Raw genomic sequence first — 26,967 nt, 5'->3', positions numbered from 1 at the left:
CGGCGCTAGGGGCTAAATGTGCGACTAAATCTGAGCATAGATGAATGTCAAGTGATTCCCGGCGGTACAGAGTGAATAGTCTGTAGCTGGGCAGGGCGATAACAGCAGCAAATGACACCTCTCAACCCCTTTCCTAACCAATACCCGTTCAACCATATCGTTCAGTTCGTCAAACGCATGCGGTTTGAATGAATACAACCTCCTGCGGTTGGAACAATTTCTCAATCTCCCTTGAAAGTAAGGCTTCATCGGTGAAAAGCTCTCGGAAGTTGAAGTGAGAAAGGGTGACTATGCTGAAACTGGGATAAGAGAAGCAAGACTCCAAGGCTATGATGTCGTGAATTTTTCATATGGCCTTCGATATTTCAAGCTGATTGATGCGTTTTATCTTGTCAACGAATCCCGGCTTCCACGTCCACGTGACTAGTTGGCGCCTTTCTCCACCTGCAGACTTGTCGCGGCTGTGAGTGTGGGGGACGGGAAACTATTCTGCACACCGCCTTTGTCAGTACTTATTTATTGAATTGGCTGCCCTTGGAAGTGTTACACAAGAAGGGTGTGGACGAGAAAGTCGTTGTCCAGTCAAAATCACGTTCAGAAGCGCCAGAGGGCCTCAGTCGTTCTTCGCATGGACAATTCGGTAGCCTGCTTGCTGTGGCTGCATATCGGCTTATCGATTTTATCTCTTTTCAGCCACGCCCACGTCCCGTCCTATATAATGCTTTCTAATAGGGCATACATTAAGTTCGAAGCCCAAGATCATCGGTGACTAGTTTTCAATTGTGTTTTGCTATTTTTTTTTACTTGCATCGAGAGCGGTGGCCGCTACAAGGATGGCATCTACAATTCAATCACATGAGATTAGAAACAGGTATCGCGAACGGATAAAACGATTGTCGAAGTACACGATTACCCCTTGGCCTGGGTTGGAATCTTTGGGGAAATTCATCGAAAATGGATATTCGTGTCATTTCTCCACTGGCGCTTTGCAAAAGATACTCGAAGAAGGTGCAGCTTGTAACATCCCCCCGGATATATCGATAGTCAACATACCTGGAGAGGGAGACCTTTCATCAGAATTCTCAATTACAGATTTGCAGAACCCACATGATCTCGTTGGACGGTTGCCATCCCTGGCGGATAATTCTCCATCGTCTCAATTGATCATTATTGAAAATATCTGCTCGGACACTCTTACCCTCTTAGGTGGGTATTACGATATCGACCCGCAGTTCTTTGCACAATACACAAATGTTCTTTCATGGTACCAGATGCGTGAGAAGGTGCCAGAGAGACTGACTTCACTTCCTTCAACCAGGAATGCAGAGGACTTCCTGTTGCTACGATACGTGTCAACTCGGGAGCTTTACGAAGAAGATGATGCCAGCATACGTGCGCGCAGTGTGATATGGCCGGATATGAAGAACACAAGACTTGGCCATTCGGCAGGGAGATTACAGCCAATCACGGGGCCAGAGGACAACTTCCCTCCAATTGCATTTACAAGACAATGTTTTAGTGTATGGTGCAAGAAGAAAATGAACTGCAACGGCTGGATAGGTACGTTTACCAAGTCAGGTCGATTGGGCCATGTGCTTACCTCTACAGCGATAATGTTACTCGATAGACCGTTTCAACTGAGAGGAAAGTACGGCGTCTTAGGCCCGCCGGAGTACCGCAACCCCAACCTACGACCCAACGGGGACGATGAATTCGACGGCGACGCGATCCGGCAGAGTTTTAAAAAAGCATTCTGCTCTTCCCTGAAGCAACGATGTTTCAAAGACGAGACGTACATCAACACATGCGCCACAAATACTTTTCTCGCCTTGTACGAAGGCTACAGAATCATTGCTTCAGAATGGGTCGTTGTGGACGAATACGTCAAACGCGAGCTGGCGAATATCGAACGCCACCTCGAAAACAAAGAACCGACATTTCAGGAATTAGAGCAGCACCTCAAAGAGCTCTACAGGATCCGCAGGCGCTGCAACAAAGACCACGAACTAGTGGTAGAAGCTGCCTCGCAGTGTGAAAAACGGGGCCAGGCCTTGTGGCCTTCCGCGAAAACAACATCACAGGGAAATACCGGCGATGCCACATTCGCCGAACGATATGCTCATGACCTCGAAGAGGACTTCAAGTACGTCCTTGCCAACATGGGCATCACCATCTCCCGAATCGAGAAGGATATCAGTCTCCTCATGGCCCTCGTTGCTATCAGCGAAGGGCGCCAAAGCTTGCGTGAGAACAGGGGAATCTCGTTCCTCACGCTCGTCGCTACAATCTTCCTGCCTTCTGAGACAGTCGCTACGGTACTGGGAATACAGACGCAGTACGGTCCTGGCGCGAGGAATTTCTGGATGTTGTGGGCTGTGGCGCTGCCGCTCACGGTGCTGGTTGTGCTAATTCCGTTTGCGTATCCCGGGGTGAGTGGGTGGCTGAATGGGGTAAGGGGGAAATATGCAAAGAAGGAAGAGAAGACGGGATGGTGGGGGTTTGAGGAGGTGAGGGAGGAGAATGGGAAGAGGGATGAAGGGGTTGAGTTGGAGGAGGTTGAGGTGCTGCAAACGTCGACAAGTAGCGTGGTGTAAAGCATGTGAAGGAGCGGTTATGACTTGATGATCACGGCTACGGTTGAATTGATTGGCACAAATATATATGCACAAGTTGTATCTTAAGCTGGTCAAGAAAGGAATTTTACGCGACAGGATACCATTTAATACATTGCTGCATCCAGCTTTTCAGCTCAGAGAGCTGTTCAAATCGCTTTCCCAAAACGGACAGCTAGATTCGGGATCCGAGTATGTCCAACTCGATAAATGCTTCCCGTATAAACATTGGGATAATGAGAGAAGTTGCCATCCATGTTGATTCAAGATGTTTGGTGATAGATCATGAAAAACAGCTCAAATATTGAGAAGAAAGCAAAATCAGCGTTACTTTGATTGAATTCATGACCGGCCCCTCCTTCCTGATCGCCCATCCTCCCACCTCACTCACTCAAACCCTTGGCCCCAACCCCATCTCTCCCATCATCCCCATAGCCGTCTCCACTCCATGCTCCCCAGGCGCTTTTACAACCCCACCCATCCGTATGCAGACAACCACAATCCCAATCAACACTATGGCTACCCCAAACAACACCAACACCTCAAGCGGTCCCCTAACCCTCTCTCTCGCTACCCTCCTCGCTGTCCATCTCCCTTCCTCCGATAGACTACCCATGCTGCTTTGAGTTAATAGCCCCTCCTCTACTCCTTCGTCAGTTCTTGGCAGACGGTTTGGTTTCCACCACACTGTAGAGCGTTGACATCTACCCTTTTGGGAGGTGAGTCTCGGTATCGATTGGGAAGGCGAGAAGGGGGAAACTGGTGGCGAGCAATCTGTGAAGGACAAGGAGGTGGCATGAAAAGGGGAGGGGAGGTCGAGGAAGGAGATGTCCATGGAGGGACGGGCTTGGCGGGAAGTGTCGTGTGGGGGCAAAAGCGGAGAGGAGGAAGGCATGAGGTTTGATTGGAAGGATGGGGAGTGGAATGGCATGTTCAATGTTGTGAAATATATGCCGGCAAGTTTGGACTAGGAGTAGAACACAATTGGTGTTGCGACTTCTCTCCCAGTGATATGTGTAATTGAATTGAGAAGCAACAAGAAATGAGAGAAATGAAGTGAGGTTTGGGCTGGAGGTTGAGTGTTTCTTTATTCTTTATTCTTTATATTTGAATTTTGGGAACGACATTTAGGGATAGATTGTGCGCTCAAAGGCCGATAGACAAAGAACTCTCTCAGTCGCATTTTAGGCTTCTGCTAACAGCTTCAACTTGCAGTTGCGCCGCGAGGCACGTGACCACTTGGCACGCTCAGCCTCATTGGCCGGCTTCAGGACCTCGACCATTCCTCTCTCTTTCCCTCCAAGAACCCCCCCTTTTTCATCCATCTTGTCTCTAACCACTTTGCCAGCTCGGCATCTGTTTCTGGTAGGTCCACCAGTGGTATCCTCTTAACATCGACATGGACTCTGGATCCTCTCTTCCCACTCAAAACGGGACAACTTAGGGACTCCCATATCGTTGGAGCCTCCAAAAACTTATGCTTATGTTGGTATGCGATCGTCACATCGTACACGGCCACAACGTGCTTCGCCTTCCGCAGGTGTTGGACCGTGGTGACGAAGCCCTTTGTTCGGGGATAGAGGAGATGTTTCGGCATCGGTCTGTCGTTCTCTTTGCACCATACTCTGGCGGCCTCGGCCTTCTTTGGTGTGTATCTCGTTGCTTCACTGAAGCTGATAAGCCCTAGATGATGGTTAGCAGTCAGGTTTAGAGTGCTGCGGGGCTGCGCTTACATGTTGGCCACTTTCTCACCGTGATGCCAGCAAAGACACGGTCCAGCTCTTTCTTATCCTTTGTCCACTTGCGACTCACCATGGGCATACCCATAGCCCAGATGCCCCAGCCCAGTAGAGGTACCCATCGAAGTTCGATTTTGGCAAACCAGCGGCATCGGCCCAGCATACCTGCCCGGACAGCCAGTGCCTGGATCATATAAAAGTCCGTCCAGCTTACATGATTTGCAATGACGATGGCAGACTCACCCTCTGGCAGCACGTCACCAGACATGGTGATCTTCCCCCCGTTGAAGACCTCGAAGATGCATTGGATCCAGTTCCAATTGGCAAAGGCGATGAAGGACGAGGCGTTGTAAACCCAATTAGGAAAAAGGTAACTGATTGGTAGGAGGAAAGAGAGGGTCAGGTCCATGACGACTAGGGAGAGCGCCCATGGTATGACAATCAATAAACCCCGCAGGTCCGTCAACCACTTTCCCGCGGCCATGATGGAGAGTTGACCTTCTGGATAAGGAGAAAGAAGGGTCCAAGGTGTTGTGCTGTGTAACTAGCGGTAAGGACCTGTGTGCTGTTGGTCCCACGCATATGTGCAGCATGCACGGCCGTCAGTCCTCGCTAGTCCCACCAGGCCTCACTGGGCACACTTCCCGCCAGGCCCTTCTTCCCCGCTGCCTCTGGCCCGTTCAACGGGAGTCTGGCTGTCTGAGCCACCTCCGCTTACGTTGATATAAGGTTGCTGGTTCTGGTATTGAGCGAACGGCGATGCAGAAGACGCTCGTATTCTGAGGTCGCTCGGCATGAGGCTCCCCAAAGACCAGGTTTGTGTGAAGGGGGTCCATGGGGGTCCTCGGCACTGGTCGAGGTCTGGCGGGGCACCACGTCCCGAATTGGGCATCGCTGATGGGAGGGCGTTGGATGGCGTTGGAGGCGTGAAGCAGCAGGAACTGCAGGCGTGCGAAACACCACGGGGTCCACGAGTTAGAGCATCAGCCGAAATGCTTCGCGGGCGGCCGCTGCTGCTTCTCATTCGCGACCTCCCAACAGCGCACCCTTCACCACACATTCATCACCCATTCATCGCCCCACCTGCTTACCCAACTCTCTGCCGTTACTCATCATCACCAAATACGATAGATCTCGATTTTCAGCCAGGTAGGGATCATTTCTCGTTGCACTGCCCCAAATTCTCGGAATGGGGTCATAGCCGGATGTTTGGTGTCGTGTGTGTCAACTAGAGCTCGACTACTTTTACGCCGATATCCCACGGAGAAGCAAGGAAGCAACTAGACAGAGCTCATCGCAGACCAACCCAACAGCTCTCCAATTCCGCAGACTTCACGCCGAGCAAACTTTGTCGACGCTGCTTTCGCCTGATTCTTGCACACTGTTTTCGTCCGATTTCTTTGCTGAACCATCCTCGAATCCAATCCCTGCGACGATCAAGCCCATCCAGCGTCTGGACTCTCCCTGAGGCCTCCAACTCGCAATTCCAAATACCTCAATCGCCCCCGCGCATCCCCAGAGCGAGCTTCTACCCACCATTCAACGAGCCCAAACTGCAGTCTGACGGTCGGTCCCAAATACCGTTTTGCTGGTAAGTCATGCACTGCATTCCAAATTAGCCGGCGTGCGAAGCCACGGCCAACCTCCCCTCTCCTATCAAACCACGACATGAATCACCATCGTAGCAGACAGCAGAACATGGCTAATGGAAATCAGAGCGACCAGCAGACGCCTGCGCTTGAGTCCTGGGAGACCTCAGCCTCGTCCCGCAGTCCCGCAGCCATGTCTGCGGCATCGCCCCCCGATCAATATGGCAACAAGTCCGGAGGCAGTGGATATGGGAGCGGCCAGTCAGATAGCGGGAAGAGCCCCCTCTCCATGAGTCTGGGATTCCTTAAGAACTTGACTGAGAAGAAGAACACTCGCGGTGAGTGACCCCTCCCAAGCTCGATGTGCCGCACACTGACGTCGCTCAGTCGATGGCCAACAGCCGAAGAGGAGAGGACCGAAGCCCGACAGCAAACCTGCGTTAACAAGGAGACAAGAACTCAACCGACAAGCTCAACGGCAAGTAGGCACGCGACGCATGCAGTCTGCATGGCTAACGTTGCGTAGGACACACCGGGAGCGGAAGGAATTATATATCAAGGCCCTCGAGCAAGAAGTTCTTCGGTTGAAGGAGAACTTTAGCAATGTCTCGCGCGACAAAGAAACTCTCGCTGAGGAGAACCGACAATTGAAGCAACTTCTTGCTCAACATGGCATACCATGGGGCGGCACTGGTGGGGTAGATGAGCTTGTGCAGAATCCCAGTATTGGTTATACATCAAGTGGTAGTATATCTGGTAGCTACGCGCCCGGATCCCAAGGGTACAGCCCACCTCCAATCCAGGCCAACTCGAATCCTAATTTCCTAGGCTCGGCTTCTCCTGATCTCTCCATGAATGGCCATGGCCGGAGTACAGCTCAACAACAGGTTCAACAAGGGGTGGACTATGATCAAGCAGGCATTGACTTCGTCTTAACGTACGGCGATCCTTCGAATGCATACTTGTCGCCTCCCCATTAGAAGCTAACGGCAACTTTACAACACACAGGCTCGAACGCCCTTGTATGGATCATATGCAGTTTCTTGTCGAACGAGCGAGTGAACCCGAAGGCGATCCTTGTGGTCACGCTCTCATGGCCTCCTGTCCCCCCGATCCCTTCGTCGAGAATAACCCAGAAGTACCATTTGGACACGGCCCAAACCATATGAACGGCAATGCCCCGAAGACATGGGATCTTTCAAAACCAGATTTGGCAAACCTACTCGACCTAAGCAAAAGACTTAACCTGGATGGCGAGATCACTCCTGTCATGGCATGGGGTATGGTCTTGGCGCATCCAAGATTCTCCGAATTACGAACCGAAGACTTTGAGAATATGTGTCAAGAACTGGGCGGTAAAGTCAGGTGTTACGGGTATGTCTTTCACTGTCTTTCTTTGTGCCAATGCCGACGGGATTTAGGTTTGGCGCTGTCTTGGAGGAATTTGAGATCCGAGACGCTCTAGAAAGCGTTTTCTATACGAAGCCAGAACCTAATGCGCATTTTAATTCTGTATAATTTTATTATAGCGGGCTCGGGAAAGGGCGCAGGGACGGATTGGAGGCTATCCATAACAACGATGGCAGGATATGAAGATATAATGATGTATTCTTATCAGCGAACACGGTTTACGAACAATAAAAGCACTGTAACCTTCTAGCCGCAATTTATTTCTTCATATTCACGTCGCTTAAAGTAGTAACGAGTTGAGTTGAAGTGAAGTGTGGCGTGTTTCAATCTCAACCGACGCTAGCGAACCTAACTGCAACACCTCATCTCCCATCCATCGCGACTTCATCCTTTTACATTCTTTCATTGCGATACTATTCTTCCCGCATGATATGATCGCATACTCCTTGCTTTCTTCCGCAGAGTCTATCATGATATCTGCTCGTCCGTTCACAATGCCTCCAACACCTCGCTCAACAGGGCAAACTCCCCACCAGGACATCCCACCAAGAGCCACTCAGCCTTATGTGTCAGAGACACTCCTCTGCACACCATCGAGGCCTCTGAGTACCAGGTTTGCCAATCAAATACAGAGTGTCGTGCCCACGTTCCACGAAGACGGTATCAGCTCCAGTCATTGGATCGCTGGAACGCCATTTTGTGCAGCCCTCCCAAAAGATTCGAGATCCACGGCACGGGAAAGAAAACCCCCCCGTTCTGAAGTATGCCATTGAGAAGGCTCTGGATATGAAGCGGGGCACAAGGTATGTTCAGCTGGCATGGATGATGAGCCTGTAGTTGGGCATCTGCAAGGCTTCAGAGGATGAGGCTCTTCGCCCCAGGACTTCAAATGAGAATGTTGCACACAGGCTTCCATAAGACCTAACTTTAGACCAATTATCACGATTTACTCAATCGTATCATAGTCGCCTACAGCAGTGATTGGCGGATCTCTCATCTGCTGCACAAATCATCGACCATGTCGCAACCATTTACCAGATCTTACGCAGACATGGCGCGTAGCCTCGAGGGTCGCCCATCTGCGGAAAACACCACGGGTACTCTTGCTTTCAGCGTGAATCGGAAGAACAGCGGCACCTCAAATGAAGGTGCTCATCGCGGGTCTATTGGTTTCGAGGAGCCTATCCGGGATCATTCTGCCGATTTGGCAAGACCGCGCAATGCATCACCACAGCCTTCTTTCAGGCGGCCTTCCATTGCACAGGTACTCGGCAGAAGAATCTCCAGGTCATCTCAGGCCTCTGGCTCCACACCGGATCCATCGTCTTCATTTAACTTAGCAGCTGTACAAGAGCACGAGGATGGCATTCCAAGAACTTCGAGGAAAAAGAGAAGATCCAGACCCAAGAACCGCCGCAGAAGATCGTCAAAAACACGAGACCATGGAGATTTCCACGCCTATCATGCACAGGCACACCCTGTCAAAACCCCGAATGCTCCAGACGAAACGGCTCTGCAAGTTGCCATTAAGGATGGCGATGTCAATCGTGTAGAGCAACTCTTGTCGGACGACCCGACTATCGATGATACATCCAGCAATCCTCTTCATACTGCAACATTAGAAGGGAGTGAAGAAATTGTCAACTTGCTGTTGGAGTCGGGTAATTTTGACGTTGATGCTCGAGATTCCAGGGACAGAACAGCTGTATATTGTGCCGCTTCAAGAGGCCACGACTCCATCGTGAGGATCTTGCTCAACAATGAAGCAAAACCGTTGTCGCCTGACGAAGAGAGGATCGCGAAATTAGAACTAGGAAGATGGCATCTATACGATCGCGAGGCCCAGATTAATCATCACGAGAACACAACTTCTCAACGGGTTCAGACTTTCGCAGGTGCCGAAATGACATCAGAGCCTGAGGAGAACACAGGTGAGGATATAAAGCCGACTCAATCATCCTCTCCGGTTCCTAGCAGAGATGCGTTGAAAGATGTCGATCACCTTTTCAGGTTGATTGTTGGAAGTGCCGAGACTATCAAAGAGAAGGTGGAGGAAACGAATGATGAACGACGGGCCGCCCAGCAGAGAGGAGAATGGGTTCCAGGCCCCTTACAAAATCTACTTGCAAATCTACCTCTTCCAAACCCTCAAAAGGAAATTGGAACTCAGCAGAAACATGTCCGATTCCCGGGATTTGGCTTCGAGATTCCAGTCGTTGAATTCGATTTCCGTCCCAATGGTGGCCATCGGATCGTCTCGCCCTCGCCATCCCTCGACGAACTTTTGTACGGTTCTCAGGGGGTTGCCTCCATTGCGAAAGGTTCCGGTGCCGCCTCTTTAGCAACTTGTAGATGGTATCACATTCCAGCTAATCATCTTGGATGGGCTGAGGATTTGATTCGCAGAATCTACGAACGGCGCAGTCCAGATGAACAGAGAAAGCGAGATTTGATTCTTTCTCGAGAGCCCTTCAAGATTGTTCATCAAGACCACACACATCCAGTTTCGTTGGAACCTCGCCCGCAGTCTCGTGCGCTAAGAGCATTGTAGGTGTTGGGGGAGAAACCCTTTCCTATTTATGACTGTTCCATGAGATTTTCCTAAGACAATGTCCTCTCCCGAAACAATCCCAATTAAGCAATTGCTGACTCCCCCTTTACCTAGCTGTCGAAACATGACACTGGATAGAGATGGAACCCAAAGGTTGTCAAGTGCATTGGCTTTACACATACCTTTCGTCCATTGGGAAACGGAAGAGAATAGGGCTGAGATGAATTATGTAATGGAGACAGTTCGGCTGGGCCGAAAAAACGATCTCGATAACCTCGACAGCCCCGAGCAGTCACACAGAAGCATCCCGGACTTGAAGGCCATACAGGAGAACCCAAATTGGAGCAAGAACGAAAAGATGCTATGTGCTTACCTCTACAATCAACCGCCGGTCCATCCTCGACGCACGCTTGATCAATTCTATTATCACATGCTTGAGGATACCAAGGAGCGCGATCAAGACCAGGTCATAACCAGATATTATCATAACGTCTGGAAGCGCAATCATCAGGCACCAGTTGATGAGGAGGAGTACGACTTCGCCATGCCCGCCGCCGAAGAACACGATTACTCTTTTCATCTCGACAATATCAGGGATGACGGACCAGCTTTTGAACATCGAGATGCCTCCCTTGAAAGTCATGATACCGGAGATTGCCTATCACCAATGGCAATCCAATCTGGACTCTCAAGGCTGCCTAGCAACACGCCAAGCAGTGAGAACAAAGAACCGCGATTCGTTATGATGGTGGATCAATTGTGGCTGTAAGGAGAAACCCTTTCCTCTTTGCGACTGTTTCATAAGATTTACCTAAGACAATGTCCTCTCCCGAAACAATCCCGATTGAGCAATTGCTAACTCCCCCGTTATCTAGTTGGATCTTGGATGACAGTCAGTGTAGCTACCTGTGATATGTGTCACTGCTGACCAAGTGTAACCATAGATACTATTATAACAAGCTTTCCCCAGAATGTAAGCATAAGCCTAAGCCCTCTCCAGCATCCTATCATTTTATTTTCTGGGGCTCTGCATCTTACTTCTAGTATAACCTCAATCTGCAGTCCCCTCCCCAAGCTGTTGCTGGATGAAGAAGACACTAACACCGCTTTCCTTTAGTGGAGTCGTGATGACGAAAAGGCGATCAGCGAAGAGGACTCAAGAGACGTCTTGAACAGCATTCATAAATACTTGACCTTCGTCAACAGACCTCCGCTAGAGTCAGTGTATGATCTTGCGCAGCTGATCGTGTACAAATGTCTCGAGACATTTTGCAAACGACGCACCCCATACGGAGTGATGCAGATTCTTGATGTGTATGAAAGTGCCATTGCTTCAGTGGTAGGGCCAATACGCTCCGGTTGCCTCGATTCGTGCTGACAACGGCTTAAAAGACCGATAGAGAGACGAAAGTTTTCAACAAATTCGCTGCAGAGTCGAAGAAGAAGCGCTCGACACACCAGGATCCTGAAGCACCGAACGATTCGCAGGCATTATACAGCATTGATGAAGAGATTGAACTCTTGAAAGAGGTCAAAGACATCCAAGACGAACTTCATATCCTTTTGGTGCTTCTCGAAACGCAGAGAACTGTACTTGAACAAGCTGCTCAAGCAATGGCTAAACCGAGCGAGTTCCAAGATTTCACGCCAAAATCCCCACGAAGCCATGCTGGAACAACAGGGTCGAGTAAACCAGGCCAAGAGGCACCATACAGTTCGTCGTTTCATTTTGGAAAGTTGCATCAAATGGTGGATGATCAGGAGAAACGACGTAAAACTCTTCAAGTTCAGGCCGAGCACGCCAACAAAGCAGTAAGTAATGCTTGGTATATGTGAAAGAAGCTTGAGCTAATCACCACAGCTCACTCACCTCCTGGACTTAAAGCAGAAGCAAGCAAACGTTTCTGAAGCCAGATCGGCACGCTGGACCGCAGAATCTACCAAACAACAGGGGAATATCATGGTTTTGTTCACCCTCGTGACAATCATCTTCGTGAGCATCACCACCTTTCGTCTGCCAATATTTGACTGACATCACTTACCCAGGCTCCTCTCTCCCTTATCGCCACAATCTTCAGCCTCAGAATCGTAGAGTTTCCCTCAGACTTGCACTTGAAGTTCGTCTTCGAATACATGTTTGGCATCTCCATAGCAATCATCTTCCCAATGGTGCTCCTGGTCATCTACACAACCCGTCTCTCGATCACCAAAGTCATCGTCCGACTTGAGAAGCGCATCGTCAACTGGAAATGGTTCCACAAGATTCGCTGGGAGAGGCAGAAGAAAGATATGAAGAAGCGTTGGGAGGAGAACGACGGCGATTATGCGAGTAGTAGTGGGGTTGCGGAGGAGAAGGAGCAGGCGAAGAAGAGAGTCCCGTTTTGGAGGAGGCAGGTGGTGAAAGAGACGGTAATTGTTGATGCGGAGAAAGGAGTGAACGGCAAGTCTGGAGGTTGATCTTCTTGGTTTTATTTCACGTGTTTGTTTCAATATACACAGTCGGTTGAAGTCGAGACTCCGGTTCAGTTACGGAATGATTGAAGTTTGCGAAGAGTGTTTCTTTTACCTCAAGGACTTTCTGTTGCGTTAACTTCTCCTTGCTGTCTTTCGAGATCCTCGAGTTTATTTTCAACGCAATTCCAATACTCAACAGGATAATGAGGCCTGTTGTTGGACGCAGTCCCTCTTAGTTTCCAATTACGAGTTTGATTTCGTCCAATTCTACCTGGCATTCATTAACCTTCTCGCAATCTCACTAGCAATTGCCATTTAAGAGTGATTTACTGGAATTTTAAATATTGTAGTGTACAAAATGTTTTAATTATAATACATATCACTGGGTCAATTGCAAAGGTACACGACCAGAAGTACAAAGCTTGGATCCAGTAGATTAGCGGGCTTCAAGATCACCCCACCGGTCCTCCACATCAAAGGGTTTGAAGTCCTTACCGTCCAACTCTTGTGCAAAAGGAAGATATCCTGATACCTGCCAAAGTCTATGTTCAGCGACTTGTCCGGGCAAAGTGTCCCTAGGATTCTCCAAGATCCATCTGAATTTCGGGTCATCAAACCCGTTCTTAAGCACAAATTTATGAAGAGCTCTGCACGTCGGACACTGTGCCTTGTCAGTGATCAACAGTGTGATGATACACTGGCGATGGAAAGCATGTCTGCAACCGCCCTGGAAGCGCACCACAGCGTCTTCAGCATTGTCGACCGAAAACAACGAAGGCTCGAAAAGTTTGTTCATGCAAATACTGCAATCGCCATCCTTGGGAGTGACTTTAGGTGCTATCTCTAGCAGATCATCTTCTGTGCGTGGTCTCGAAAAATCGTCCGTGAGATCTAGGATCTTTACTCGTCGGCGCTGCTCGAAGGTTCTGATTACCGCAGTCCCATTCTCAAACAACGCGTCCCCATGTATAATGGGCGCCTGGTGGTCTGGATCAGTCTCTCTCTTATGCTGCTCCCACGCACGTTCCCACTGCAATTCTCTCTCCCGTCTCGTACGCTCCACTTCCTTTACCCCCTTCAGCCTCTCAGTCCTCGTATCTACCATACGTTCCTGTTCTTTAACCAAGCCCCTCCACTTTTTAGCCAGCATCCGTATCTTCTCCGCAGTATAAGATCTCCTCGTCCAGCTAACGCTCGCTTGGCTGCCACGCAGTACATTCCGATGCGGCTCGTTAGCACGATTCACGCCTGGCTCTTCGGTCTCCTGGCAGACATTGCACTTACCGACACAGTATGTCAGGTGGGTTGATAGTGGGAATGGACACCAGCAGAATGTCAGCCCGGCGAGCCCGGGCTGGAGCCCAGAGCGTATGGCGAGTGCGCACATGGAGGTGTGCAGGTAGGAGGTCTCGACGTGGCCGCAGAGGCGGTAGAAGGTAAGGAGCTTGTGGCATTTTGCGCCGTGGGGGTCGAAAATGAGGCGTGTGTTTGACGTCATGGCGATGAGTTGATGTTAGTGAGATTCAGGGGGTTTCAGTTGGCCTTGGAGAGATGGGAATAGGAACAGGGGACGGGGAAGAATTTAAGGAGGGAAGGGAATAGGTTGTTTTGCGAGAAGAATGGATTGTATGGAGCTAACTATGGACATAGCACAAGGCATTGTTCTGGCGAACGATATGTGCGGCTCTGTTTGGCTTTCATGGGTTAAATGGTAACAAAGGGTCATTGTCCAACTCTTGTGTTCTTTGTCGATCTTAGGAGAGGTAAGATACCCAGAAGAAATGAGGAATTTGGGAAAACGCTAACGATAAGGTATCTTGCTCTAGAAACATTCGATTACCCTCTTATAAAGGATGGACGATTCTTCGGCAACCAGACCTCGTCATCTGAGGTACGTTCTTGCTGTTGTTGTTCGACGGCCCTCTGTCTCCCCTTCTATAAAGTTCTTGCATATTCTTGACCGTCCGTACTCCCGGATTCGCCATCCCAATTCGCTGGTGCACTTGCTGGATATTCTCGATCACTCGCAGTCCCGGGTCCGTTACCTTGCTCTCGATTCTCTGGTTCGATATCTTGTCTCGCCCGCTGGTATACTTGGAGAAATTCAGTTTGCAGCCGCAGAACCTCGCCATTCGGCACAAGGCTCAGCTCCATCGCTGTGGGCTCGTAATTTTGTCGCCTGAAGACTTGATACCTGGTCCCGGTCTCATCTTGCAAGTGCGTCGGGTCTTCTCCAATGAGTCTAAGATCTCCGTGGGGCATCTCGGGCCCGGCACGTAGTGGCGGATCGGGATGTGCGACTGAAAAGAGGTTGTTTGAGGTGAGGAAATTATAGACATATGGTATCGCGTCAATTCGCCGCAGTTGAAGCTGCCGCAGGAGGAATTCGTCTTGGAGCCGCAGAACCTCTTGAGGTTGCACCATGTCTTGTACCCCATTGCGCCTATAGACAAGATACCGAGTCTGGGTATCATCCAGCAGGTGCGTCGGGCGTCCTTGCTCTGGTCGAAGCTCACCTTGAGGCATCTGCGGCCTAGCAGGCTGTGGATCAGGATAGGTGGTTGAAAAGAGATTGTTGTGGGTTATGAAATTATCGACAAATGGCAACGCGTCGAAAGCCCGCTGACGCCACAGCTTGTGAAGGTCCTGCGCAGTTTGTACTTCTTCTGGATCCACAGCATAGCCTACATGATCCACGACTAGAAATGTGATGTAGGTTTCGTCACGCATCACGAAGGCAGCCAAGCGTTGGTCGGCAAAACCTGCCTCATCATATGCCACAAGATCTCCCTGAGGAAAGCGCGGCCGAAGTGTCTCGATGCGTCCGCCTTCTGCAGACTCCTCGAAAGCAACCGGATGCATATCATTCTGAACCAGAAAATGTGCCTGGGCCGCGGGAGTTTGGAACCAAGCTCGGGTGGCTGGGCCTATTTCAAAGTGGGGGCCACCAACTGGTTGCTCTCCCGGCGGAGGTCCATTTAGGATCCGGGTCACTTCATCGTGAGAGAGGAATTGAATATCATCGCCCCGGAGTTGGGTAATGCTGAATCTTGCGCCTCGACTGTCGGCCCAGTAGTCGCCTGGCTCCGGGTGAGCGTCTCCGGCAGGTCTCTCGATAGAGCCTACAGGCCTATTGAACTCCGGAACAGGGGGTTCATGAGCAAGTAGGTTGAGACGATATTGTTGCAGAAGCTCCGTGGTTATAGGTCGTGGCCGTCGGGGGGCTGGGATAGGAGCCATTTGATGTGCAAGCTCTTCTCCGAAGTTTGGGCCACTGGCCGTTGAATCTTCGATTTCTCGAGGCGATGGGCCTCCTCCGTTGTGATCCCCATCATCTGTTACAGTCTCGTCACCGGTTTCATATTCTCTATCCTCTTGATTTCCTCCGCCCTCTGCATCCTCTCCACCCTGTTTATCCTCATCAACGATTTCGAGGATTTCTCGAGCTCGGGCCAGAGGTACAGTAGCTCCTGTTCGGCGGACTACTATATTGTATCGCCTACCCGCACGATCTACGAACGCATCGGGATGCTCAAGCGTAGGGTCTGGGACCAGAAGACCTATAGCATCCCAAGCATATACAGGGTGGCGTGGCTGATTCGGGTCAACCGCCGATTCCGCATGACCGCTCCGCGACAGAAGCAAGGCTTGCCTTCCTTCACCAGCAATGGGAACACCGGCCCCTGGGACCCGAGCTTCATCGACTTCTGGAGGATGGAATGGGGGATCCTGAGTTTCGACAAGTCCTTGTTCCGCCAGATGATTTGGAGTTGCAGTGATTCCCCCGATTCTAAAGATATGAAATGCCCTGTCGGCTTCGTCTAAGAGTCTGAAGTGATCCCGCTCGTAAGCGGCGGCGCGAAGTCGACCTTCCGGGTTGGGATTCAGATCGTTGTGCACGAAACCGGGCGGTGGAATGGCTCGGAAACCAGCGCTGCGCAACGCTTGTGCTTGTGCTGGGTCTTGCGGTCGTGCGATGTCCACATTCTCGTTCAAAGTCGCATCTTGACGAGCAAAACGAGCCTGAATGCGAGAACGATCCTGGCGATGGGTAAGACGAACCCGGCGACGAGGAGGTGGGGTAGGCGGGGTTGGAGGAACATGGAGGTCGTTGCCTACTGCTTCCTCTATGGCTTCAGCATCTGGAGAATCAGGACCGTGAGGCACACAAGTTCTACCACCAAATCCGTACCCACTTGCAGCGACATCTCCAGGAAACCTAGCGATGATGAGTATGTACAAGCTGGCGAGCGGGATAAACCAGTAATAGCCGCTCCAAAATTGATAGATCCACTCCAGGAGAATCTCAGATATGATAGCGTGTTGTTTGGATTGCGAGAGACACATGGCTAGAGCCCAGCACTCCTTCCGCAGCAACGAGCATACGTATTGGTGGCTATTGCATTTGTTGATGTTGGAACGGCGGGTGCACTCTGTTAACCCGGAGAGTATCTGGGAAAGTCTTGAGGACGGTGTTGAGGCTGTGAGGAGTGCGAAGACGAGGCATATGACAAGGTAGCCCAAAGTTGCTATGCACCAGACTTTGGTGACCCATCGAAGATATCCGAGGAGAAGCTTTGATGTTATGGGCCCTTTAATTCGGTTGATCGGAAACGTGTGGCAGAAGAGAGTCCAGAGGTACACGAGGTAAGGTATAATGGTGAGGAAGACAGGGTTATCGAGGTGAGAAACCATCGCTTCCAATTTTCCGTGTTTTCGTCCACGAATTTTGATTTTATCCTGTTGAATTCGAAGTGAGAGGGCTTTCAATTCTATGACGGCAAAATTGAGAAGTCTCTCACAGCCATTTGAATCGGTATTCTTCATGGAAAACAAAGGAGATTTTGATGGCTGCAAGCGTGATGTGGAGAATTGCCGGATTCAACAACTAGCAGGCCGCAAACGGCAATTCGTTCAACGTGACAACAAAATGGCTTTGTCATTTCTCACTATAAACACTTGAAAGAGAAAATTTCCCACGAAACATAGGCATTGATACTTCTTACCGTACTTTACCTCTCATTTCAATTTGCAAGTTGAGATTACAACATGGCGGACCAGGATGGAGCAGCGCGTGATGAGCCCTCGCCGATCCTCGTACATCCAAGTGGACAGCCACGCCCCGATGTTATCAGTCCTCCAGAAATACGCCTAGTTCGACCGTCTGGGACACCCAGTGCTCCCCCTCCACAGAGACAGCCTGCACGTATTGGCGCGGACAGACCAAGTCCAACTCCCAGTTTTCCCCAAACTCCTCCCAGTTTACGCAGACGAGGCAGGCGTTTTGAGGACAGTACGGACGAAACATCTGAGGACCCTGGAGAGGGACCATCCACCAGCACAGGCACTTCACTCACCGCCAGTGCTGTCACACACCCTTTGCCTGACATCGCCAATCGCTTAGGAGAGGTGATAGAAGCGGCCGATGAAGTAAATAAACACTTGGGGGCATTCCAAGGAATATTTACAGATATCCGAACCGGGGTTGGGAATTTCCTAGTTGAGCAGGGACGGGAGAATATAAGAGTTCACGAGAGACATGACGAAGGTCTTCGGCAAGCTGCGAGGTACAAAGCCGACAAGTTGCAGGCATTGAATAGGCTCAAAGACGAGAAACTGCACGCAGAGGATCTGAGAAGTATTCACTGGATATCTGAGCATGCGACGAGGGATCGGCAGGCTGCTGATATCCACAGAGCGGTCGATACTTTCGAGGCTCTATTTGGGGATCTGGCGATTGTGGTGCAGTGGGTGGGGAGGCTGATGAGAAGGGTGATTTGGTGGGTTTGTGGTGAGGTATGTACTTCCCCTTTCTGAGGAGTGTCGAGGCTGCTGACAAGATTCAGGGCTTCCCGAAAGTTGTGGCGGTTGTGCTCACACTATTAGTGATTTGGATTAAGTGCCGGGAGCTTCAGAACGCTGCAAGTGCGCCGGTTCTCGTGGGGACAAGGGCGAGTGGAAGGGTGGGGATGATTTTGGAGAGCAATCCGGGATGGCGGGAGCTGCTGAAAGATCCACGACCTGTTTTAGAGAATTTGGGAAACTTGGGGGGGAAGTAGAGATTATGAGTGATAGGATAATTTTTTTAGGGTCCTTTATGGCTGGAACGCATTTCGAGATTTTGACAGCTTCACCAGAAATTTTCATTTGCAGTTCCCTCTTCGTTGAAAATGCATCAATCGCATGGACTCCCGGATACCTCAAGTGAATTTCAAATGTGTACTTGTGGATTTCGATTCAATTGCTATTATGATACAATCGTGTTGCCAGCAAATCCAAATTCAGCCCCGCTCTTTCCATACCCTCGCCACCACATTCTATTTACAGATGATATAAAACGTATCCCATCAATGTTCCCGAAGTAATGAAATGCCATTCTTGCAAGCATTTCTCCTCTAAAGCTCTTTTCCTTGGCTCATCTCATACATCTTCAGTGCAACGATAACAGCGATCAGGATGATGGCAGCAAAGATGCCAAGAGGCTGGCCCGAGTTGTTAGCAACCAAATTCCAAAATAGCACTCTTGAATCCGTCTTACCTGACTTCCAAAAAATCGCCCAATTGCTCGACACCCAGCCATGACGCGACTGAAGAGTGAACCCTCGGGGGCGGTTGCAGCAGTGTGCAAGGTGACTCGTTGACCGTTTCGCCCGCCAGTTGCCAAGCGATCGATGCGCTCAGAGAGCTCTAGCAGCGTGGTGAGCTGCTTCCCAAGCCCCTGAAAGATCTGACTTTGCAGTTGAAACAAGTTTGACAGCTGAACATTCGCAGCTTTGCCTTGGTCAGCTGTAGCCGGTGAGAGTCAGCAAATGAAACTTAGAGTTGAGGGATCAAGAGCCATGGCAAGGCAGGAAATGTTCCGAGGCAAATCACTCACTCAATTCTTGGACGCGAGTTTTAATCACATTAGTCCCCAACTCGTAGAGAAGATGGCGGCTGTTGAGGCTGTCCAAGGTTGATATCATTTCGGGCAAATTCTGGGTGTTCCTCATGATTTTTTGAAGCGTCTCATTTACTGCAGACGGCGGAAAGGTCAGCGTTTTCTTAATGAACCCCTCTTATAAGTAACAAGGTTTCAGCTTTTGATTTTTGGACGTACAATCCGCGGGGATCTTTTCATCGTGAATCACTTGCACCAATTGCCCAAAGTAGTTCAGTTGGTCAATTAACCACTGTACCGTTTTCTGGTCCATTAGCCCTGGTTGAGCTTGCGTTTCTTGGGGTGGAACTTCTTCAGCTTCGAGATTGATAGGGTGAGCCTCGTCCTCCTCGGACTGCTCTAGATGTTCTGCGATTGGCTCTTCCGGCAATGCTGAACTGGTACTGGTTAGCAAGATCTTGTGGCATGTTGAGAGAACTTACAAATTCCACATGGGTTCTGATGAAGACATGAAATCAATACTTGCTTAATGGAGGGAACAATAATTGCTCTATAAATTTAGTTGGCTTGCAGAGGATCATTTTTTGTTATGAGATATAAGGAAAGTGTACAAAGGATTGTCCTCGATAACCGCTTGCGCCCTCAAAGTACTGCATCCGGCAATTCTGCGCGTCTTTGATCTTTCCCTCAACAAACAATACTTTCTTAACTCCCCCTTCTAAAATTTACCGAAAAAATAGTACCCTCTATCGCAATGCCACTCACCCGTGTATTCCTCAAAACCCAAAAAGATTTTCGAGATTTGACCGGCGCATCGATCCTGGTAATAACCGCAGATATGGCCGGCTTCGTCCTCCTCGACCTTTTTTTTGATTATGGATTACCAACACTATTCATCTTTCTCCTCTTCTGCCACAGCTTCCCTATCTATTTGGCATCTTACGAACCCTGGACCGCTGCAAGAATCCGCCGGTATCTTAATTACGTCCTTAAAATTTACTTCGTAGCGACGATTATTTACATTCATGTTTGCGTGCCATTCGCATACATGGTGTTCACTGCTCCGAACTCGGTTTTCAATAAACATATGGAAGAGATAAGAGAGTGTGCGTACAGATTCGAGGAGAATGGATGTACGAGTAAAAACAATAGTTTTATTGGGAGGGTACGAGGTGTGGAGAGGGAATGCTTTGCATTGGCTATGTGTCTCAGACATCCGCTCTTCCTGCTGAAAATCTATGGCTTTCTTCAGGAGTTACTGTCTCAGACCTTCAGTGAAGGGAGTTTTAATTATTTTGTGGTTATGACTGGCTGTTATGTTGCCTGGGGATTGGGGAGCGGGCGGTGGATGCGTGGCGTGGGTTCGAATTTGAACAATCCCAACACCTGCAACAGTCACGCCAGCGACCTCAGCTACGCCAGCACCAACGGCGACACCCACATAGTTGGCAATACACCACCTGACCCAGTACCTCACAGTAATCCTCTCGTCGAGGCTGGCGGGCACGAAAACTCGCTGGGCATCCAAGCCAACCTTGGGATTCCTCATGCCAACGAAGGTGCTCAACCTACTCCCCCACTCTTTCACAATGATGTCCCTGGTGAGCCTCCACGTCGTCGTTCTCCTCCTTCCAGAGCACATCCGAACCCGCTCCGCCAACACCCGGATATTTTGACATCGGGCGTTGCGCCGAGAAGACAGCCACCAACAGCTGGTGAGCGTGTGGCCCCTCCACAAGAGCAAGGCGGATTCAGACCTGACACCCCGCGGCTTCGGCCCCAAGCAGAAAATCCATTCCTTGACCCCGATGAGAGTCCAATTCCGCATCATGTTGCGGTGCGGACTAGCAGTCCTGGGTTGGGTGCAGCTGGGATTTTGCGGGAGTGGTTGGTGGATTCGCCGATTGAGGAGGTGATGATTCAGATCCCACTCCTTGAGGAGAATCTCGGTGGAGGTGGGGAGATTGTGGATGATAATGAGATTATTGAGATTCCTATACCTGATGGCGCCGGGAATGGGAATGGAGGGGATCGTGAAGATGATGAGCAGTCTCTGTTTGATACGTAAGAGGTGGAATTGTTGAGATTTATATGGGACTGAAGTTACTTTGAGATTTCGCTTCTGGAGTATGGAGGCTGCGTGACGTCTACGAAAGTCAGACTCTAATCTCATCCTTGCTGGTTCCGTTTTAGTAGTCTCTGGACGTGAGCAGCTGCTGCTTTAACCTGAGCCGAGGGTGAGCGTACCTGACCAAAGCCTGAGTATGCCTGAGCAGAGCCTGAGCAGAGCCTGAGTATCCTGAGCCAGCCTGCGCACTATAATATGGAATCTATTTTAGCCTCCTGTATACCCCGGCTACTGTTTCCTTACTGGATTCTGTCCGGGAATCCGTTTCTGCTCCCTTACAGGGTTTCTGCTAGAGCAATTTTGGACTACTCTTGTCAAAGAACACGTGGTTCGCAATTCCGTCCTATAATATTAGAATACGGTGGGCTATTTTAAGCCGCGGGAGATAGCTTTGTATAGCTTTTCTAGACTTAAGTAAAGTAGTATTAGAAGTATAAGAATTAATCGTGGAGCGAAATTGTTGAAAGTGGCTGGTTTATAAGTAGGGTGAATGTGGTTACGTCGTACTATATAGCCTTTCAAATTGAAACCATTGAAGTGTTATCATCGAAGAAGAGACTCGGGTATTTTGATTGTTTGAAAAATTTCAGACGAAAAAGCTTCCAATCATGAATTAGTACATACACGCCTACGACTTCCCGCATTAACCCTTTTTTCAAATGCAGAGCCTTCAAGAGTAACAAAGCTACACCGCCTCAAGATGCACGTTGAGATACAGAGTTAACCTTGTACTTGTCCCTCAAGCAAATCAGATTACCCCTATCTCGATAGAAAGCAGTCCCTTTCTCCACTTCCAACTCAGTAGCGTTTGCTTTTTCCTGCGGTGGAAGGGACTCGATCATTCTCTTAACTTCTTCTCGCCGGCGATTTTCTCGTGCATCTAGTTCATCTATTTGAGCATCAAGGTCAGGCTCAGAATTCGTTGCTGTATTCCTTTTAGTTTTGGTACCCCTTCCCGTTGATGTAGACTAACTTACCCAAAGGTGGAGGATGTCGTAAGCGGTGGACTGCCCTCCGTCGAGCTGCAAGTAGCCAATTGTAGACCGACTTTACGATACTCATCTTTTTCGAGACAGAGGCTGCCCCTGAAGGGGTGTTCAGTAGATCACGGCTATGTGGACTTTTGGTCGATTGTGTGGCTGCTGGTTGGGGAAAAACTTCTCCCAGGCCTGACCCTGAATTCTCAACGTTTTGGCCTCCATCCGATTGAGTGCCTGCTGGTTGGGGAGAAACTTCCTCCAGACCTGATCTTGAATTCTCAACGTTTTGGTCTCCATCCGATTGAGCAGTGGTCGCAGTCACTCCTGACTCCGCGTCCAGAACTACCTCAGAGCTTTTCATCTCGGGTCCCAACGTATCGTTGTGGCTATTTTGCCGCCGTGACTGAAGGGGCCAAAGGAGGAGCCTCTCATATGCCCTGAGCCAGACAATCGTGCTTACTTGAGCTATTTCGAGATCATCCTCCAGGTATACCGTGTCTCGATAAGTGTCGAATGCATCAAATTCATCCAAAAACTCCTCCCCAAACAACATGTCGCAAGTCAGATCAGGAAAAACATAAAATGTTCGTCCAAGAACATCTCCTGTCCAGCGCCCAATTGGAACTCGGAGTTTCACTTGACCGACCAGGGAGCCAATGCTACCGTCAGCAAATTGGATCTCCGAGTAGCCCTCGTCCAGCCGGCGAATGCCAAGATTGCGCCTCATGCAAAAGTCCAATGACACCAAGTCCAATTCAGAACCAGTATCGGCATTGACTAGGGTTTTGCATTTCTGCTTCTCGGCTCGATCGACATAACGAACGCCTTCTGGCACTACGAAACACCGCAATCGCCTTCTGGGATTGTTGAGTGAGGCACAGACGAGTGGTCCTTGCAACGGAGCGTTGCGAGGTTGGAGTCGATGTTTATTCTTTGTGAGTGTTTCCGTCTCGTCGAGAAAGGCCATGCCCATGATGAGAGGTGCAATAAGAGTTTGGAAGACATAAAAACAGCACTGCAGCTGGACGCTCTGGTCTCGTGCAAAGGTACATGCAACCACTATGCGCCCAAGGGCGATCACTATGCGGTTATTTCCCATACGAAACTCTCGCTGGTGCTGGGGGGCATCATCAATAATAAGACCCAGAGCCAGTATAACTTCATTGGAAATGATGTTTTCTTCTGACCCCGAATCAGCTGTGGACGGGATTGTCTCCCCCATCAAGATCATGGGAAGCTCCATCTTTAGCTTACGTGGCGTCCTTAAAGATGTCAGCCGGGATAAGACGTAGGAGGGGTTTGGCTTTTGGCTCAAAGAGTTATCTGGGGTACGCACCTTTTTGTCGGTTGCGTGGAACCCGTACCCGCCCCAGTCATGACCTTCTTCCCCGTTTCAGAACTCCCAGCGCGGCTCTGTGTTTTCAAATCACTATTTGATGAAGTCTGTTCACCCCCCTCTTTATCGATGGCTGCGACTTTTCCTGATTTCTCGAATACACCTTGAGCCTCCACAGCGGCTACACCACCACGCTCGAACTCCAGCGCCGTAGGCCTATGGTCAACTTTGGTGTCGGGATCCCGTACCTTTCCCTCACTCTTGTTCTCGTTCTTTTTTCGCATAGGCTCAAATGCAAATTTCGGGACCTTTCTGGCCCGTCGGACCGTTCCTGTTCTCCGCTGCTCTACCTTCTCGTTTGCCGTGTTGCTCTGTCTCCTCTCGTCTGATCTCGTGCGTGTAACTTGAGTTATCGCAGCCTTTTGCACAGTATCTTCCTTATCTCTCGCAGTTCCAAGGACAGATGTACAGAGTGGTTTCGCGCTGGCAATTATGCTCACTGTTCGGTTAGCCATGTCGAAACCTCTCTGAATATTATATAGTTCCGCGGACTGTTGAACGACAGGAGGTCTTGAATTGCTCTCAATCGGATCCTTCTGGGTCTTGAGGGTGCGAGAAAAGCTTTGATGCGCTTGGCTTGAAGTTTCCAAATTCTCAACGCTGTCAGGTAGGCTTTGGGGCCGGTCAGCGTTTCCTTGAATCCCCCGAAGTAGGTTGTCAAAATCTTTGTCTTCATTGTGTATCAGGAAACTCCTTGGATCCAGTGGAAGTGGTGCTAATCTCCGTTCTAGCTGTATCCTGCGAAGGTTTTTACGCTGTTTGTGGGTGTATTTTTCTTCCCTGGAATTTTGGACTGTGTGCGAATATGGAATCCTTATCGACCCAGCCTCGCCAGCCTCGGCTGCGATTACCCCCGCCATGTCGGCAAGCTCGAGATTATATTCTCGCTATCCTGATGGTCTCGGACTAAAGAGGAACTATTTCATGGTATGGCAAGAACTTGCAGATATCGTCGCACCTATGATACGAAATATCTACCAGAATGAAGAATTGTGAGCGCCTGGTGACGATCGCAGGGCGAGGGGAGATGTGCATCTTCCTGCCGTGCTGCCTTCGCTTAACAATCCACTCAGCGGTTACCACGTCTGACTATGCTGCCTGCGGCAAGGCAGACTTTCCAGCCATAAAAACGTCCAATCTTGGAATTGGGTTGTTGGGTGCATGAGGCTACTCATATATGTAGTTATTATCAAGAAGATTCTTCTGATGTTGGGCTATCGTAACCCAACCGCGCATTAGCAAATGCATTCAGATGCCGAGAAAGAGTCGACAGATGCCATCAAGATATATTATCTGACAGGCTATCCCTCTCTCGCTGCTTTCATCGCGAGCGACAAGGACAAGAGCACCTTGATCTATCGGCGATTTGATAGGCTGTCAGCGAGAAATTTACTCCATCTGCAGAGCGAGTTGATAGAACTTCAGGCACGACAGGATGCCTTCGACGAGGAGGATTTTCGTGGTAGTCCAGAAGATAAAGGCATTGCCAGTGACTGGAACTTGTTCAGCTCAAAGGCTTCGGACCCGAAAAATACACGCGAGTGGGAGCGAATGAAGCTGGCAAAGCAAATTCGAAAGAGGCTCAAGGAATATCGTAAGGAACAACTCTCGAGCTGCAAATACCTTAATAACTCGATATAGGTGAAGCCATCCTCCTGGAAAGCACTTTGGCCTCTTTGAAGCCTCCTTCATCAAGAACATTGACCGCATTCCGCAACGTTTTCAACAATACCGATTCTCCGAGAGGCAGCTTTCCAACCCTTGGCGGCCGCGGTTCATGGATTTATGAAGAGAAAGAGAAGAACGACCTTATGAGCTTGCGAAATTCTACTGAAGAAGACCGACTCACGTCTTTTATACGTTACAGTTGTCCGTGGCTGTTCATTGTAAGCACCCCTCATGCGGTGGATAACCCATTGAGAGATACCGAGTCCCGATGCTGATTCAGTGTGCCAGAAACCAAAGAAACGGAAAACAGACAGCTCACTTGCCTATTTTTCAGAGCGCCGCCTCCAATACTTCGTCGCAATTATTAACATTGTCCTGGCTTTCGCTCTTTTGTTCGGGGCAATATATCATTTGTATAGCGTCACGAGCCCCAGAATTAAGCTGGGCCTAATCGCTTTCTACACCGTCTCCTTTGCTCTTTGTGTCGGCCTAGTTACAAATGCACAGAGATCTGAAGTCTTTGGAGCTTGCGCTGCATATGCTGCCGTTCTTGTCGTTTTCGTGAGTGGGAACTTTGGTGGCGGAAATCCCTGACAACTATGATAGAAGATTTTAAAAAATAAAATAAAAAAACCAATTGGCTATGACAGAGTCTTATAATAGATTACGGGACACAACTTTTGTCTAGCCATATGAAGACCCCAAATATATCCAACATCCTAAAGTCTCATTCTATTGACACCCTAAACTCCTTTCCCAAGCTGACTCGCAACAACAGTTGCCTCTTTTACTGCCCTTACAACGGTACCTATCAATCTCCCCTCCTCTAGTATTGAAAGTCTATTAATCGTGCATCCACCAATCATAGAGAATTTATGCTCGAATAGCGCAGGATGTTCTCCTGCAGGAGCAAAGCCCCCCACACCTCTCATCTTCTGCGCTACCATATATTGTATCTCTGCATTCGGTAGTTCTATTATATCAGCGCCGTCTACAGAATAAAGTAGATATGTTTTCATAGGGTCCGGTTCGAGATCCTTGCGAGACTAGGAGCCTCTTTGAGCTCCTAACAATAGAGTTCCTGGACTGATCTTTCCGCGGTTGGGATTTTCATTCGTGGGGTTTGCTGGGGCTCATGGAGACAAAAAGGTCGTTCTGTAACTTCTGTTTGTGTTCGATGAAATGTAACCTTCTTTGTTTCAATTGGTTGTTATTTTCCAAAAACAAAGGTTTACCAGTTAGTGGCTTGACTGCTTCATTTTCGATTTCAACTTCGGTCGCATGTAGCCTATTTCCATTTCAGAGACGTCTTGCTTCGAGATCTTCATCTATGGTTTTGCAATTGTTAGATTGTCTTTGGCTTTCTTCAGGGTGTGTTTCAAGTTGGAGGTACAATCAGGTCAGTTAAGTCTTCGTCACGTGACTTGGGTTTCAAACAAGTTTATAAATCTATAACTTTTTATATAATAATACTATTAATACTTGGTTTAAAATACTAGTATTAAAAATAATGAAATATTAATCTTATTAAATAAAAGACTTATAGTATTATATTAATAA

At 49.3% G+C, this 26,967-nt stretch overlaps 11 protein-coding genes across 11 annotated transcripts; 6 read left to right on the top strand and 5 right to left on the bottom strand.

Annotated features, from left to right (window-relative positions):
* The first annotated feature begins 541 nt into the window (after positions 1–541).
* On the top strand, positions 542–2,760 carry K444DRAFT_287076 (uncharacterized protein). Its single transcript, XM_024871625.1, has 2 exons — positions 542–1,560; positions 1,609–2,760. The coding sequence occupies exons 1-2, from the start codon at positions 834–836 to the stop codon at positions 2,592–2,594; spliced, it is 1,713 nt and encodes a 570-aa protein (XP_024726869.1). The 5' UTR covers positions 542–833; the 3' UTR covers positions 2,595–2,760.
* A 920-nt stretch (positions 2,761–3,680) lies between these two features.
* K444DRAFT_670745 (uncharacterized protein) lies at positions 3,681–5,065 on the bottom strand. The gene is made up of 2 exons (XM_024887663.1): positions 4,346–5,065; positions 3,681–4,295 (listed from the first exon to the last, which is right to left on the bottom strand). Exons 1-2 carry the CDS (start codon positions 4,833–4,835, stop codon positions 3,880–3,882), a joined length of 906 nt encoding a protein of 301 aa, XP_024726868.1. The 5' UTR covers positions 4,836–5,065; the 3' UTR covers positions 3,681–3,879.
* Positions 5,066–6,187: 1,122 nt separating this feature from the next.
* K444DRAFT_502908 (uncharacterized protein) lies at positions 6,188–7,428 on the top strand (the record flags this gene model as incomplete). Its single annotated transcript, XM_024873363.1, has 4 exons — positions 6,188–6,278; positions 6,328–6,877; positions 6,949–7,314; positions 7,362–7,428. Coding segments are annotated over 4 exons (1,074 nt in total), but the record flags the coding sequence as incomplete, so codon positions are not given.
* Positions 7,429–8,246: 818 nt separating this feature from the next.
* K444DRAFT_286854 (uncharacterized protein) lies at positions 8,247–12,550 on the top strand. The gene is made up of 8 exons (XM_024871624.1): positions 8,247–9,897; positions 10,016–10,666; positions 10,777–10,793; positions 10,846–10,874; positions 11,019–11,240; positions 11,294–11,713; positions 11,763–11,894; positions 11,948–12,550. The coding sequence occupies exons 1-8, from the start codon at positions 8,369–8,371 to the stop codon at positions 12,356–12,358; spliced, it is 3,411 nt and encodes a 1,136-aa protein (XP_024726866.1). The 5' UTR covers positions 8,247–8,368; the 3' UTR covers positions 12,359–12,550.
* Positions 12,339–14,121, bottom strand: K444DRAFT_712090 (uncharacterized protein). The gene has a single exon (XM_024888273.1). It carries the CDS (start codon positions 13,851–13,853, stop codon positions 12,792–12,794), a length of 1,062 nt encoding a protein of 353 aa, XP_024726865.1. The 5' UTR covers positions 13,854–14,121; the 3' UTR covers positions 12,339–12,791.
* Positions 14,122–14,179: 58 nt separating this feature from the next.
* Positions 14,180–17,293, bottom strand: K444DRAFT_286820 (uncharacterized protein). Its single transcript, XM_024871623.1, has one exon. The coding sequence runs from the start codon at positions 17,180–17,182 to the stop codon at positions 14,291–14,293; it is 2,892 nt and encodes a 963-aa protein (XP_024726864.1). The 5' UTR covers positions 17,183–17,293; the 3' UTR covers positions 14,180–14,290.
* An 823-nt stretch (positions 17,294–18,116) lies between these two features.
* K444DRAFT_622567 (uncharacterized protein) lies at positions 18,117–18,476 on the top strand. The gene has a single exon (XM_024882125.1). The coding sequence runs from the start codon at positions 18,154–18,156 to the stop codon at positions 18,412–18,414; it is 261 nt and encodes an 86-aa protein (XP_024726863.1). The 5' UTR covers positions 18,117–18,153; the 3' UTR covers positions 18,415–18,476.
* Positions 18,477–18,750: 274 nt separating this feature from the next.
* On the bottom strand, positions 18,751–19,746 carry K444DRAFT_638537 (uncharacterized protein; the record flags this gene model as incomplete). The annotated part of the gene is made up of 5 exons (XM_024884274.1): positions 18,751–18,837; positions 18,894–19,141; positions 19,233–19,370; positions 19,455–19,672; positions 19,718–19,746. The coding sequence occupies 5 exons, from the start codon at positions 19,744–19,746 to the stop codon at positions 18,751–18,753; spliced, it is 720 nt and encodes a 239-aa protein (XP_024726862.1).
* Positions 19,747–19,989: 243 nt separating this feature from the next.
* Positions 19,990–21,675, top strand: K444DRAFT_712084 (uncharacterized protein; the record flags this gene model as incomplete). The annotated part of the gene is made up of 1 exon (XM_024888272.1): positions 19,990–21,675. The coding sequence occupies one exon, from the start codon at positions 19,990–19,992 to the stop codon at positions 21,301–21,303; it is 1,314 nt and encodes a 437-aa protein (XP_024726861.1). The 3' UTR covers positions 21,304–21,675.
* Positions 21,676–21,910: 235 nt separating this feature from the next.
* K444DRAFT_670739 (uncharacterized protein) lies at positions 21,911–24,653 on the bottom strand. Its single transcript, XM_024887662.1, has 3 exons — positions 23,680–24,653; positions 22,341–23,605; positions 21,911–22,288 (listed from the first exon to the last, which is right to left on the bottom strand). The coding sequence occupies exons 1-3, from the start codon at positions 24,597–24,599 to the stop codon at positions 22,059–22,061; spliced, it is 2,415 nt and encodes an 804-aa protein (XP_024726860.1). The 5' UTR covers positions 24,600–24,653; the 3' UTR covers positions 21,911–22,058.
* Positions 24,654–24,909: 256 nt separating this feature from the next.
* Positions 24,910–26,110, top strand: K444DRAFT_604948 (uncharacterized protein). Its single transcript, XM_024878835.1, has 3 exons — positions 24,910–25,333; positions 25,381–25,625; positions 25,696–26,110. The coding sequence occupies exons 1-3, from the start codon at positions 24,982–24,984 to the stop codon at positions 25,999–26,001; spliced, it is 903 nt and encodes a 300-aa protein (XP_024726859.1). The 5' UTR covers positions 24,910–24,981; the 3' UTR covers positions 26,002–26,110.
* Positions 26,111–26,967: the final 857 nt, after the last annotated feature.

The sequence above is a fragment of the Hyaloscypha bicolor genome (assembly GCF_002865645.1).
Source record: "Hyaloscypha bicolor E unplaced genomic scaffold K444scaffold_189, whole genome shotgun sequence".
Classification (NCBI taxonomy): Eukaryota; Fungi; Ascomycota; class Leotiomycetes; order Helotiales; family Hyaloscyphaceae; genus Hyaloscypha; species Hyaloscypha bicolor.
Note: the sequence above shows the minus strand (reverse complement) of the source record. Positions and strands in the feature narration are given on the sequence as shown.

Bases quoted from the DNA above. Each gene is read 5' to 3' on its own strand.
- K444DRAFT_287076 (XM_024871625.1), top strand. From the start codon at position 834: ATGGCATCTACAATTCAATCACATGAGATTAGAAACAGGTATCGCGAA. The intron at 1,561-1,608 runs GTACGTTTACCA...TTACCTCTACAG, and splicing joins GAACTGCAACGGCTGGATAG to CGATAATGTTACTCGATAGA.
- K444DRAFT_670745 (XM_024887663.1), bottom strand. From the start codon at position 4,835: ATGGCCGCGGGAAAGTGGTTGACGGACCTGCGGGGTTTATTGATTGTC. The intron at 4,296-4,345 runs GTAAGCGCAGCC...ACCATCATCTAG, and splicing joins GGTGAGAAAGTGGCCAACAT to GGCTTATCAGCTTCAGTGAA.
- K444DRAFT_286854 (XM_024871624.1), top strand. From the start codon at position 8,369: ATGTCGCAACCATTTACCAGATCTTACGCAGACATGGCGCGTAGCCTC. The intron at 10,875-11,018 runs GTAAGCATAAGC...GCTTTCCTTTAG, and splicing joins TAACAAGCTTTCCCCAGAAT to TGGAGTCGTGATGACGAAAA. The intron at 11,241-11,293 runs GTAGGGCCAATA...ACGGCTTAAAAG, and splicing joins AAAGTGCCATTGCTTCAGTG to ACCGATAGAGAGACGAAAGT.
- K444DRAFT_712090 (XM_024888273.1), bottom strand. From the start codon at position 13,853: ATGACGTCAAACACACGCCTCATTTTCGACCCCCACGGCGCAAAATGC.
- K444DRAFT_286820 (XM_024871623.1), bottom strand. From the start codon at position 17,182: ATGAAGAATACCGATTCAAATGGCTGTGAGAGACTTCTCAATTTTGCC.
- K444DRAFT_622567 (XM_024882125.1), top strand. From the start codon at position 18,154: ATGTACTTCCCCTTTCTGAGGAGTGTCGAGGCTGCTGACAAGATTCAG.
- K444DRAFT_670739 (XM_024887662.1), bottom strand. From the start codon at position 24,599: ATGGCGGGGGTAATCGCAGCCGAGGCTGGCGAGGCTGGGTCGATAAGG. The intron at 23,606-23,679 runs GTGCGTACCCCA...GACATCTTTAAG, and splicing joins TCCACGCAACCGACAAAAAG to GACGCCACGTAAGCTAAAGA. The intron at 22,289-22,340 runs GTAAGTTAGTCT...AAAGGAATACAG, and splicing joins ACGACATCCTCCACCTTTGG to CAACGAATTCTGAGCCTGAC.
- K444DRAFT_604948 (XM_024878835.1), top strand. From the start codon at position 24,982: ATGCATTCAGATGCCGAGAAAGAGTCGACAGATGCCATCAAGATATAT. The intron at 25,334-25,380 runs GTAAGGAACAAC...AACTCGATATAG, and splicing joins AAAGAGGCTCAAGGAATATC to GTGAAGCCATCCTCCTGGAA. The intron at 25,626-25,695 runs GTAAGCACCCCT...TCAGTGTGCCAG, and splicing joins GTTGTCCGTGGCTGTTCATT to AAACCAAAGAAACGGAAAAC.